This window comes from Rhinatrema bivittatum, chromosome 10 (assembly GCF_901001135.1).
Source record: "Rhinatrema bivittatum chromosome 10, aRhiBiv1.1, whole genome shotgun sequence".
Lineage (NCBI taxonomy): Eukaryota > Metazoa > Chordata > Amphibia > Gymnophiona > Rhinatrematidae > Rhinatrema > Rhinatrema bivittatum.
Window position 1 is genome coordinate 82,201,838 of NC_042624.1, and position 13,005 is coordinate 82,214,842.

The following is a 13,005-nucleotide window of genomic DNA, read 5'->3' on the forward strand; positions in this document are numbered from 1 at the left end:
TCCATTGTAAGTTACCCGCAGTTTTACAGGGTAAATCAGCATGCATCAGATCTTTAGAACCCACTGGAACGAACTCCTTCCGCATTGCTGTTACCTTAGCCGAATAATCCTGAAAGATTAAAACTTGCTTGTCATCGTTCAGTAGTTGCTTACCCCTCCTACTAGCCTGAAGAATTGCTGTTTGGGGAACAAAATTAAGGATATAGGCCATCACCACAAGCAGCCTGCCTCCTGCTTCTGGTTTGGGGCCAAACCTATGCGCTCTTTCCACTCTCAGCTTCTCCAAGTCCATATTCAGGCCCAGTTTGTGGCAGAGCCAGGACTGAAGAAGCCCTGCAATTCCAGATCTACGATGCCTCCAGCAGCCCTACAAAGCAGAGGTTGTTCCTATAAGACCTATTCTCTAGATTCTCGAATCACTCCTTAAGTTTCTGCAGAGTATCTTTCAACTCTGTGGCATGAACTTGTATCTCATAAGACAAAAGCCCTCTGCACTGCTTGCAATGCCCTCTTTTCAAAACCTGTGCGTAGTATATATTTTCTTGAACTTAGAATCTAGCACTTGCACCACTGCTTCAGAGAGCTCTATGATCATACCTTCCTTTTGAGGGCCCAGCTTCCAATTTGTAGCACTGTCCCCCATTTTTAGGTCTGTCAACATCTGTGTCCTTTTTAGTTGACTGAGAGGAAATATCTTCCCCGATTAAGTATACATAACTGTTGCAGCAGGTTATAATCTTATAGTAGGAGTATTTAATACTGTCCAAGCTGACACTTAAAGAATGGATGATGAAAGATAAAGAGAAGTGGCACCCAGAGCAGGGAAGTATACGTCTTTCTCCGCTCAACACATCACGTGACTCTCCTAAAATGTTTCTTTAAATAAATTCAGTAGTTTGGAAACCAGGTACTGTATAAAATAAAATAAAAAAACAAAAAACCAATACACAATTCTTAGACTCATCTGAAAATATTTTTTTTGTAAAAAGTAGCATGAGACAACTAAATGCTCTGAGAAGCTGAGTCATTGTTAATCACCACCACAGCTTGGAGCATCCTACATCAGCTTCCTGTTTCCCTCTGGCATAGATAAGAACCTATCTTCCTCATTACAGTGCTTTTAGGAAAAGGCTAGGGGAGAGTTGATAAGAAGCTTGTTCATGATAGTGGTCAATAGTTTAAAAACTATGAATAGTTTCAAGGGATACCACTACGGTTGGGGTTTTTGACCCAGAGGCAACTAGAAAAAGAAAAAAAAAAAAAAGATTAAAAAAATGTTTTTGTATCCCTGTTGAAGCAATAAAAATATCTTCATTCATACATTGTATAAAAATAATGCAAAACAAAGTATTGCTGTAACAATTTTTACATCTCATTCGCCTGAGTTTCAGAGTACAATTGCTTAAAACAAATACATAACATGGTAGAGTTTTATCCCTGCTGCTTTTCCTTTTAACCCATCCTGAACATTCAATCCTCATTCACACAGTGTGATCTTTTCATTCTTCAGGGGTGTATTGCATTAGTTTATCCAATAAACTAATGCATGCTTTAAGCTGAATTATGTGCATGGTCAGACTTTTTTATGCCTGTGCATAATTTCTCAAATATTCTGTGGCACAGCAGCAAACAAGGCACCAACCCATTCTCAAACAGGGAAGGGGAGGTCACAACCAGGGCAGTGCTCTGCCTCTGGATCTCAGGGGAGTAACTCAGGTCATGGAGTGGAGGACTGTGGAACGAACCTGCGAACATAATATAAGTGTGGGCTTGCCAGCTCACCAGCCTCTTCTTTTGGCAGTTTCTACAGTTTATTCTTGCTCTGTCCTGTGTGTGTTTCTGAGAAGGTCCTTATTGTCTCATCTCATCTTGTGGCTGCCAGTTAGACAGGCCAGCAGCTGATGGCATGCATGGGTCCTTTTACTGCTGCTTGGTAGTATGTGTGTGTGTGTGTGTGGGGGGGGGGGGGGGGGGGCTGATAGAAATGCAGGCAGGCAGGCAGCTAGATTACAGGCCTCTGATCATGAGAGTGGCACATCAGCATCTTGGTTGCTGCATCAGGGCACACAGCAGTTATGTCTTCAGTTGTGCCCAGGCTTGCTACCATGTTGGAGCCAAAGGTTTATTGGCAGGGTGGAACAGGGCCGTTCGGAAGGTTGTGGAGATTCTGGCAGGTGTTTGGTTTCTAGTTCTGTCTTCAGCGTTTTTTTCTTGGTGCTTGCAGATCAACTGGGGAGTGGAGGACCCCAGGCGATTCAGTTGGCCACTTGGGTGCCCAAACTATCATTTAAAAAACAAAAAGAAACCTGTCTGCAAATAGGGGGCGAGCAGCTGGCGGCTCTTTCAATGCAGGGACCAGGTACTGTTATTTCTGTAACGACCCTCTGCATAGTTGACAGTGCAGAGATGGTCTGTCATTTGCCACATTGGGAAGGTCAGAGGGCCATGAGGAAGACGGGCGGTTGGTGCTCTGGGGTTTCCCATTATTGATGAAGCCATATCATCTGCTTCGGCCTGCAGTTAGCGTGTGGTCCAACCACCATTTGCACTATGATGTGCTCTGGGATTTGTGGTTGCAGCAAGCTCCAGGTAGTGGAAAGGGGGTCCTGCAGCATGGAGAACTAGCAGTGCAAAGAGAGTCAACCCATGATGTTTGTGCAGTGGACCTAGTTGGGGGAATGGCAGTTCTGGCCGGCCTGCTACTACAGAGGTAGTTGCAGAGGGTCAAAGAAATGTTGCATTCTGGCCAGTGTTGCTTAGGTGAAAAGGTAGCATTCAGAACTAGAAATGTTCCTAAAAACAGAGGTACCTCTGATCTTCTCGCCAGATGGTAACATGGAAGTAGGCCTCCACTAGATCTAGAGAGCAAAGATACTCACTCTGTCTTATGGCCATGAGAACAGAGTGAACTGTTTAGTCCCTTGAGATCCAGGACAGGTAGGAAAGGAACCCTCTTTTTTTGGGCACCACAAAATAAACTGAATACTGGCCAAGTCCATGCTATGCGGCAGAACAGGGATTACCACCTTCAAAAAGTTGCAGTTTCACAATGTCTCACGGACTGCTCCTTGTCTGACCAAGGAGGAACAGGAAAGAAACCATACAGGCGTTGTGGACAGGGTGCTACTGATCCAGGGCATGCCTGAGATGAATTATCTCCAACACTCATTGATCCAAAGTTATCTGGGTCCACTCCTGGTAATGCCTTGCAAGTGTCTGCCTACCAGAGTTACCAGTAAGTGAACCCGCAGCAAATCACTGCTTGGCCTATCCGGACCCTGAGAAAGACGCCAAGACAGGCCTTGGCTTCCAGAAGCCTCAAAAGGACTGGGTCCTGCCCCTTCAAGACTGGGAACCTTAAAAGGAATAAAAGAAGGATGGTTTCAACAGCCTATATCATCTGGAATCCACAAACTGTGCTCGACCTTTGCCAGACCTATAAAAAGATCACTCTTCCGGAAATCTTTGGATTTTCAACAACTGCTCCAGATCACCACCAAAAAAGCAGCTTACTCTTGAACAGCTTATCTAAGCATGATTTGGATCACAAATCTCTCCCCCCCAGATGCGAAGCCAAAGCAGCTTCCAGACAGCAACAGAGAAGACTATCAACCGGGAAGAACTGTGGAGAAGATCATAGAAAGTGTCCGCCAAAAAGACAGTCGCCGATTTCATGCGAGTGGCCTCTTCGCTCTCTGGCAGCTGTTGGATCCAGTGCAGAAGGGCCATCATAACAAGGATGAACAAATGGAGATTTGGACCATCATAGCAGAAATAATAAACAAATGCTTCAAGAGAAGCTCAATCTTCCTATCCTGGGGGTCTTTTAAAGACATACTCCCTTCCATGGGATGGTGGAATACCTAGTGACCTCTGTTACTAAGGCATCTACCTTAGGAGCCTGAAAAATTGCTGGACTGCTGAGGAAGGTGGGGGGGGGGGGGGCTTGGAGTATAGCTTCTGTAAAAGTTATACGCTCTGAAGAACAGACTCAGGGGACACTCAGTCAGCCAGGACTATCTTCTCCACCTCAGGGTGGTGTAGAAATGCCTTAGTGATCTTACGAACCCTTTTAATAATGGGATCCCAAGCCGGGGTCTCCCTCTATCTTAGCACCTTTGAGACGAAGGCATACCACCACTTGTTTGAGGAGGCCACCTACCTGATCGCTGTGGAATAGTCCCCAGCCTGAGGGGGACCTTGCCCTTCTCTAGGGAGATGCAGCCAATAGTGTCCAGCTGCTCCTCAGGATCATCCCTAACCTTCCTCCAAACCAGCATGGGGGATCTCTAATGCCCCCCCCCCCCCTTTTAGCCTGTTTGGGAAGGATATGAAGAGCTAATGAAGATGGACGGACCTCTATGGGCCTCCCCAAGTCTCTTAATTACACAAAAGACTTGGTTAAGGAACCAGAAATATTCTGGAGAAAAATCCCCAAAGTCACTAGGAGGAGAAAAAAGTTGAGCATGGAGGAAATCTCATCAGCATCAAGCTCAGAGGGAGCCTCAGACACCTTCCCCCAGATATTGCAGACATTGAGGGAAGCTGGCTGGAACCTGCAGGAACCGCAGACAAACTGGCTGCTGCATGTGCAGTTCCTGCTGAGACATTTGTGCTAGGATCACCCGCCGACTCAGACATCTGCCTCACATCGACCTGTCGCCTCAGCTCCCAGTACAGCCGCCCATGAAGTCTCCCCTGGGATCTTGCCTGCTGGAATGCAGGCAGTGCATAACGGTCCATTGTCTGCCTATATGTACCTACCCCCACAAGTGCCACAACTATGGCATTGGTCCACTTTATCCATTGGGCGCCCACCCAATCACATGAGGCTATCGACTAATGCTTCCCATAGATACTTAAACTCCCTCAGATAGCATTGTCTCTTCCCTTCCATGATAAGGCTGTGCAGAACTTTAGTTGTCTCTGCAGAAGCCAAACTCAGCCAAGCTGTTCCTTCAAAGCTTTTTTTTTTTTTTTTTTTTTTTAAAGGGCTCCCAGCAGAGAAAGAAAAAACAAGAAGTGCAGTTAGAGAACTTCCCAAACAAAAACATACTAATTTCGGTTTCTTTCTCTCTCCTCTTATTTAAAAAAAGATAATAAATAAAAGTGAGAGAGAGAGAGACAGTGTGCCGCTCTGGAACTGGGAGCAGATCAGAGGGTTCACGCTACTAGCTGAAGCCAGTGGCCTGACCCTATGCCTGTTTTAGAGTTGGGATCTATTGGTCCTGCTGCACCACCAATTCCTACCATAAGCTAAAGGCAAAGAATACTGGATTTCCTCGAAGCTGCACCACTTCTAAATAGTGGCAATGTCATGCTGGAAAAAATGTTCTCTGCCTCCATCAGTGGGTAGGGAGACATAACCCATCTGTGTTGATTGGACTAGTGTAGGAGGACGAAATGGAAAGCAGGTTTGACTGCAGTGGCAGCATGGGAGAAGCAAACTGTAGTAACAAAGAGACAGAGTGAATGAACACAAACTCCCTGCCTCTGCAGCTGCCTCCAGTCCTCTCTTATATATCTTGTGTATAGTGAAAGCAGATGATATTGTAGAAACAGCTGTAAGGACAGAGTGTCTGTGCTTACTTGCTCTATACCTAAGTTGCTGACACCGAAAACCGGGGGAAAAGGAGACATGGGAAAATATTGCAGAAAAAGTTTTGAAGGTACCTGACCTCCCCTTCTTGAAAAGGTCCTAGTTATGTCTCTGTCACTATTACTGTACTATCATTATTATAAGGATGTCTAGGTTACATGTGACATGATAAAAGTAACAGAACCACAAACAGATTATGCAAATTTTCCAAAAACTCTCTTAAAAATTATTAGCAAGGACTATGTGTTTATAGGAGAAAATTCACATTTTCAAATGTTTCTTTCATAGGTTGAGAACTTTGTAGTGTTATTTAATGCATAAATAAATCAAGATTAGTTAACACTAAACTATTTTAGCTATCTGGATTACCCTGATGATGAAAATGGTATACTGTTATATAGAAAATGAAAGTCTAGGAAACTGAAAATGCTGCCTGGAGTTTCTGGGTGGGGCTGCGAGTAGGAAACTGGTTGCCTGCCTGTTCAAAAATAGCACTGGCATTACCATGCTGATGTCACTTGTGAATTTTAAATACATCAAACAGAGCTGCAAAGGATAAACTTCTGTCCACGGAAACTAGCATCACAAAAAATGTTCTATGATCTGAGCACAACTGTTTATACAGTATCTGGGCTTGTTTTCCATATTAAAAATGTGGTCAATTCTGTTTAGACATTGACAGTCCAATTTTAGCAAAAGGACATTTCATAAAACTAACAGCCAAGTGACAGTCTTCGCTATCATGCAACCATGTGTGTGTGAGCTTTTCCATTTAGCAAAACAAACCTCCCAGCAAAAATTTTTAATCCCGGCTTTAAGGCTGTGTTAAAAAAAAAACAAAAAACAAAAAAAAGACAACCCACCACTACAGTTACTGAAATCACTATTTGGGAAATGAAAAAGGCAGGCAGTCAACGGGAAAAGAAAATTCACAAGATACAGAGAATTGAAATCTTATAGTATAAAAAATAAACCAAAGAGAAGCAGGAGAACAAGTCTTACAAGGAAAAGTTAGTGATATTTTCTTTAGGAAAGGTTACAAGAGATTTTACAATACATAATTGCAAAAGCACCAACATGTACCTAAGATAACAGATATACCGTAACACAAAAGAGAAAAGCAGGATATACTTCTCAAAATATACAATTTAGGTAAATGACATGACATCTTTTTTTTTTTTGGGGGGGGGGGGGTGGAAAGGAGAGAAATACTGTGCATTGGCCTCACCCTATCTAATTCCAGTGTAAACTTCTGATCCCATGACTGGTTGGAAATTGGCTTCCAGTTGGTTTGACCAACCACAGTGTTGTCCAGCTTTAACACAGCACAGACTTCATCTGTAAGAAAATTATGCAAAGTTATCTTAAAAGCCGAAGAGTATTTCAGAAGACAAAATCCACCATTAAAAAAATGCGACAAAAAATTAAAATCAGTTGCCATATGGGTTAGCATGGTGGCTCAATGGCAGTACTGTACCTGTGTTTAATTCCTGGTCATGCTACAGGAACAGCGACACCTGCTGACCAGAATCAGGTAATCCTTAGCCGGGCCACAGAGTCTATCACTACAAGTGATGGACTAGATAGGAGAGTGGTCAAAAAAGAGGGGAAACCCCCAGTTTCAAATGAAGGCTCATTGCACTGTGGCCTTTTCTGTATTTGATTTATATTCTGCTTTTTCAAGCACTTCAAAGCAGATTACATTCAGGTTTGTAAGGGTTGTGTTGGAAGGCCAAATTAGCAGGAGGCTGCAAGAGCAATGGTCCTAGTTCCCCAATTTGAAAGTTTTTGCTATCTAGTAATTAAATCTATAATTATTTCTGCCTTAAAATCTCTCTCATGTATTCATACTTTGGTATTTATTATTTAAAAAAAAATCAAATACAGTACATACTTCAAAATATCAGTAGATATGGCCAGATGGGGGCACAGTGTCAGTTCTTGCACTTTAATATTTATAAAGTTTGTAAACCGTACTATTGTCGCTTCTAGGAGGGAGCTAGATTTGATTTCTGGGTTAGGTCTTCCATTTCCCAGATCAGCTGGACCTAGGGATGCTGCAGAGGTAACATTCCCAGCCCTTGGAGATGGGGATGGAAAGCCCTACTCAAGGTTGACACCTTGTTGTCTGACTTAAGCTTCACAATTGCATGGTTCTGGAAAGAGCCCTGGTGTACGACTCTCAGCTAAGGACTGTTGCTGTAATGCCAAGGCTAAGCAAGTTGGGAGGGGATATAAAATAAGGGAAAAATTCCTGGGTAGTTGCAAAAGGCAGCTAAGATCTCAGCCTGGTTCTTAATGAGCTGGAAGCCCGAAGCAATGTAAGAAAACTACCAGACAAAACTCCCCAAAACATCAAAAGCTTTTCAAGTGAAATGTGAAGAGAGCTGTGTCTGAAAAAGTACATCAGACACTGAGGCATGGTTGCAGTACCTTCTCAAACTAGAATAAATAACAGCCCTGCCAGGCCATTCCATCTGTCCTCTCTCCCATCATGACTGCCACTCCCTGGGCCTTGCTTTCCCTTCTGTCCACTACTCTCTGGACCTTCCTTGCCCCTGCCCCCAAACCTTGGGCCATCCCTTCCCTATAACTGCTTTCTACCTTACCATCTCTCCTCAGAACAGAGGAGAAATTTCAGGTCTGCAGACCCCAACAGTGGTACTGCCGGCTTCATCATAGCGCATGGGGCTCAAGAACAGTTTGTTTCTTCTGCTGCTCCTCTCCCACTTGAGATGACCTGAATTGCAGAGTTAAAGACCAGCTATTGCACCCCACGTCCCAATACATAGGAGAGCAGAGCCAGTGGCCAGTGCTTCTAACTTCCTCTTCTTGCCACCAGCTACCTCCTGCACGGTTTGGTTCAAAAACAGCAGATCCTTGCAGAAGAGAGAAAAGTCAGAAGCGGAAGTTAGAAGCAAAGACCATTGGTTGTGCTCCCCTGCCCGTCTATTTGCGGGGTGGGGGGAAGGAAGATGAGAGAAGAGGGAGAAGGATAGAAGGTTGAGGCGGGTTGGAAGGTTTGGGAAAGGAGATGAATATATGAGGATGGATGATGTGAAGGGGCTGAAAGGTAGGAGAGAAAAACAGGAGGGATTAGAGGTTGAGGGAAGAGAATGTGGCAGGCAAAGGAAGGGGAGTGTGGAAGGTGAGGGAGGAGGAGGATGGAAGGAGATAGGGTGTGCAAGATGAGGGACGGGAGAAGGGTTGGCAGGTGAGTAGGTAGAGGAGCAAGTAGAAAGAGGAGGGAAAGGTTTGAAAGTGGTAGGTGTTGTAAATTGAGGGAGGGAAAGGGGTTTCAGACAACAAGAAAGGAGGCAGCTATTGAGGGAGGGACAAGGGAGTCAGATAGCTGAAGATGGGCAGAGAACCTGAAGAGGAATTAATAGATTGACAGCAGGAAATCAGGGGGGAAAAAAAAAAAAAGATGAGACCTTAAGTGATTAGAAAAATAAAAATGTAAAGATACTAAAGGCAGAGAAAAGCATCTTATTTTCAGTTTAGTGAATGGAATATATCAACTTTGGGAATGCGCATCTGTGATACATTTGTATTTTGTGTAATACGGGAAGAAATGCATTTCTGTTTCTATTTCTCCAGTGTTGCACAGAATGCAGAGTCTAGCTTTTTGGGGTTTCCATGTTTCTATTCTTAATTTGTGGTCACTTATTCTATATTTGTTGAGAATCTGTCAGTGCTCGTGTGATACAGATCAGATATTCTGCTAGCATGTAGTATCTGTATAAGACTAGCATCCTGCTTATTTTGTCTTTTCAATAGGAGCTATACTGCGTTCTATGGCTTGTTGCCGTTTGAATCCTGGGAGTTAGTGCTGTTTTGGTATAACTGATTTGCTATATAGTTCTAGGTGACATTTTTTTTGCAGTTTTATGCTGCATCTCAGATTGCCTGGTAGACAAGAGAGTTTGTGTTGCTGTTAATGAAGTGCCACCAAAATCTGAATACTTTTTTTTACAACAGGAGTTGAAGGGGGAAAAGCTTCTAGTTCTGCTTTGCACTTATTGTTGAAACAGTTTCTGTGGATGTAAGCTAAGTGCAGAGTTTATATTGGGATTCTGTCTCATCTTGTAAAAACCCAGGCTTGTTTTGACCTACTCAGGGGGGCAAAGTAATGGCACCAGTAATGCTTAGGGATGGCAAAACTCCAAATTTGACACAGAGAAGGAAAGGGTTAGCAGAAGATAGTGTAGGGATCAGGGGGTTGGGAATAGGTGAGAGATCCCTGAACAGCCTATAGGTGGTGATGTGAATGAAGCCAGCATTTTTCGCCAGGTGAGGGCACAGCAATTTCAGGTTCCAAACAGGGCCTCAGTCAGTCTAGAGCTAACTCCAACAGTGATGTCTCCTTATCAGTACAAACCCAGGAAGGCCTCACTTCTCCTTGGCTCCTCTCACTCAGTTCTGCCCTTTGAAACCATGGTTTTCAGTGTTTGGCCCTCTTGGTTGTAGAAGTCAACAGCAGCAGTCAATGCATGGACGTAGCAAGATCAGATGCTCTTAGTTTCCAGTTTTCCCTCAATGTGTGTGAGGTTTTTTTTGGTTTTCTTTTTTTTTTTTTTTTAAAGGAAACAAGTAGGAGAGGGGAAAACAGCAGCAGCTAAGCGTCATTAGCACACACTCAGTGTATCCTCTAGTTGCCGACTTCCTCTGTGTGCTGTTGGCCATGTTGAACTCTTCAGCTTGGACTACTGAACCAATTCACTGAGAAATGTCCTAGTGCAATAGTACAACCCTGCACTGAGGTCTTGAATGACTCAGCAATGATTCTACTTGCTACATAAACATAATGCCATTTTGGTTGGCACTGTGTTTACTTAATTTTTTCAAGATATATTTTTGGCAAATCTACATGGTTGGCAATTTAATTTGTCACCTCAATTGTATCTGTATGACAACAGCAAGAGTCCTAATGTGGTGTCCACCCATAAACCCAGATTTACAGTTAGGATAACATTTTTAGGAATAAAATTTATATAAATACATCTGATTTTTGTTCAAGGTTATACAGCCCTTTTAAATCTTCTCATTTAAATTCTCAGTGTGGTGGACCCCTTTCCACCAAATCACTTTATAATCAGATTGAAATCTTGTTGCCTGTTCTACTAGCGATTTAAGAAGTAGCAGCAGCACATGAGGAACAGAAGTAATAAAAGATGACAAGATAGAAGTTTTCAACTATTCTCTTACATAGTAACATAGTAAACAATGGCAGATGAAGACCAAAATGGCCCATCCAGTTCACACAGTCAAGATTCATCCTATTTTAGTAGATGTGCATATAAAATTCCCAACACCAACTCCCCCTTGGATCTTCCACCCGATCTCTTAACCTTCTCATATCTGTCCAAAGCATGGCCAAGTCCATCACAGTTATCAGTGTTGGCCACCCTATGCTTTCTCTGACCCCAGATTAAATCATACCACAGCTGTTTTGGGGTTGTAACTTCTGTTCTGTGCAGGTTACTCATTCTTTCTTAGAGCTCTGATGCAATCATATCTCTGCTGTTTTTGAGTTGCAACTGCCATTGCATGCAGGTTACCCACATGCAAGTGTACCATGGCTGCTGCTTCATACTTATTAACCATGATTTTTGAGCCCTGATGCATTATATACCACTACTTTTTTTGGTTGTAAATGCTGCATTGTGCAGATTATCCCAATGTATTTTATTTCCATCCTCTTGCCACTATTGTTCCTCTGTGCTTATCCTATGCATTTTTTTTAATTCACTATTTTCGTCTCCAACTCCTCAGAAAGGGCATTTGAGGCATTCACCACCTTTTCTGAGAAAAAAAATGTTCCTTAATGTTGTTCCTGAGACTTACCCCTTCAATCTTCACATCATGACCCCTAGTTCTACAACTTTACCTCCACTGAAAAAGGATTTGCCTCTTGTACACCATTAATCTCTCTCACATCTCCATATCTGTCTATTAAAAAATAAATAAATAAAAAACCTGAATGAGGGTACTGAACTGGAAAAGTCTTCCGCTTTTAGAAGATTTCGACTACTTCCACTTTTAGTTTTGCTAGCCCTACTCATGAATGATGACCTCACATCACTTGGACTCCAGGGCAGGGTAGCTGATGTGGCTTTCGATCGTCCAGGTACATTCTCCAAAATATCCTGGCAACCCATGAGCCTAACTTCCAGAGTACCTATAAAATAGAACAAAAAATTATGAAACCTGTTGTGTTTGATAAAGAGTTGCATCTTGGTTCTATGAAACAGCAGCAGCCTACATCAGGTTTCTTGTAAGGTAATCTCAGTAAAATCCCCCCAAACCACAGAACATACTTTTCTTCATCAATTATTCTGTTTATATAAGGAAACCAAAACAATCCTCAATTGCTGGAGAGAAGCCTAATAAAATATAAATGTTTAAATGTAATCACTCACAGATAATTAGTGGAATAATTCAGGAGTAGCCACAATGTAGTGATGTACTATAAAACATTTTTAAAAAATCCTACCCAGTACTTGTATAGAAACATAACTATTGCCCTCAATACAATTTCCAGAGCTTGAGATATACTCAGGAAATGTCAATATCAGAATCCTAAGTATAAATAAATGCAGAAATAAACATGCAATTCATGGATAAAGTTGCTTCAACAGTAACACCTTCTGAAATAAGTTGTTTTTATATAGATAAATACTTACGATGAACAAACATACAAACGTATTTGTTCTTAGTTATCAAAATGAGCATATTAAAACATTGTCTGCCAACAACAATAAAACATCTCAGAGGATATGAAGCATATCTTAACTGTGGTCCTACTCTGTATTTTCCTAGTAACAGAACTGGATTTACTACTAATGTAATTACTTCATAAATCTTCCAATATTTATTTTTCTTGGTCCAAAATCTCAGCCTTTTTATGTTTTGTAGTTTGAAATAACTTTTTCATATACATTTCATCCAATCAGGATTCAAAATGTGACTCTTCTTTTGTAGATCAAAACATGCTTCAGAACTTAGTCAACAGAAAGCAACACCCAAAAGAAAGAAATTAACCACCTCAGTCCCCAAATTATAAATGGATAGACATAGTGAGATGAAAGACTTGAGAACACAGAGATATCCCAAATTGCATCACATGCAATTAAAATAAGATACCACAGTAGTAGCATCTCTAACTGTAATACTGGTGGCAGACTTAATAATCATAGTATATCCCTACAACAGGGAAAGAAATGCCTTTTCTGCCTTATTCTACAGTAAAAGCATTCAAGATAATAGCTGTTTGATAGAATTTATTCTTCCACAGTGTAATGCTGGTTGCATGTTCTTGATGACTTATGTTAGCAGATTTTCTGGATGTTATTGGATATTCCTCACTTTGTTGCATGATTCTTTGGGGCAAGATGGATTCATTG

At 42.1% G+C, this 13,005-nt stretch overlaps 1 protein-coding gene across 1 annotated transcript in view; it reads right to left on the reverse strand.

Annotated features, from left to right (window-relative positions):
- Positions 1 to 13,005, reverse strand: part of PKN2 (protein kinase N2) — a 204,475-nt gene that overhangs the window by 58,212 nt on the left and 133,258 nt on the right. The window contains exons 7-8 of the mRNA XM_029617523.1: positions 11,598 to 11,780; positions 6,828 to 6,937 (exon numbers count right to left, since the gene is read on the reverse strand). Of these exons, the coding sequence (XP_029473383.1) occupies positions 6,828 to 6,937; positions 11,598 to 11,780 (293 nt within the window). The remainder of the gene's footprint in view (positions 1 to 6,827; positions 6,938 to 11,597; positions 11,781 to 13,005) is intronic.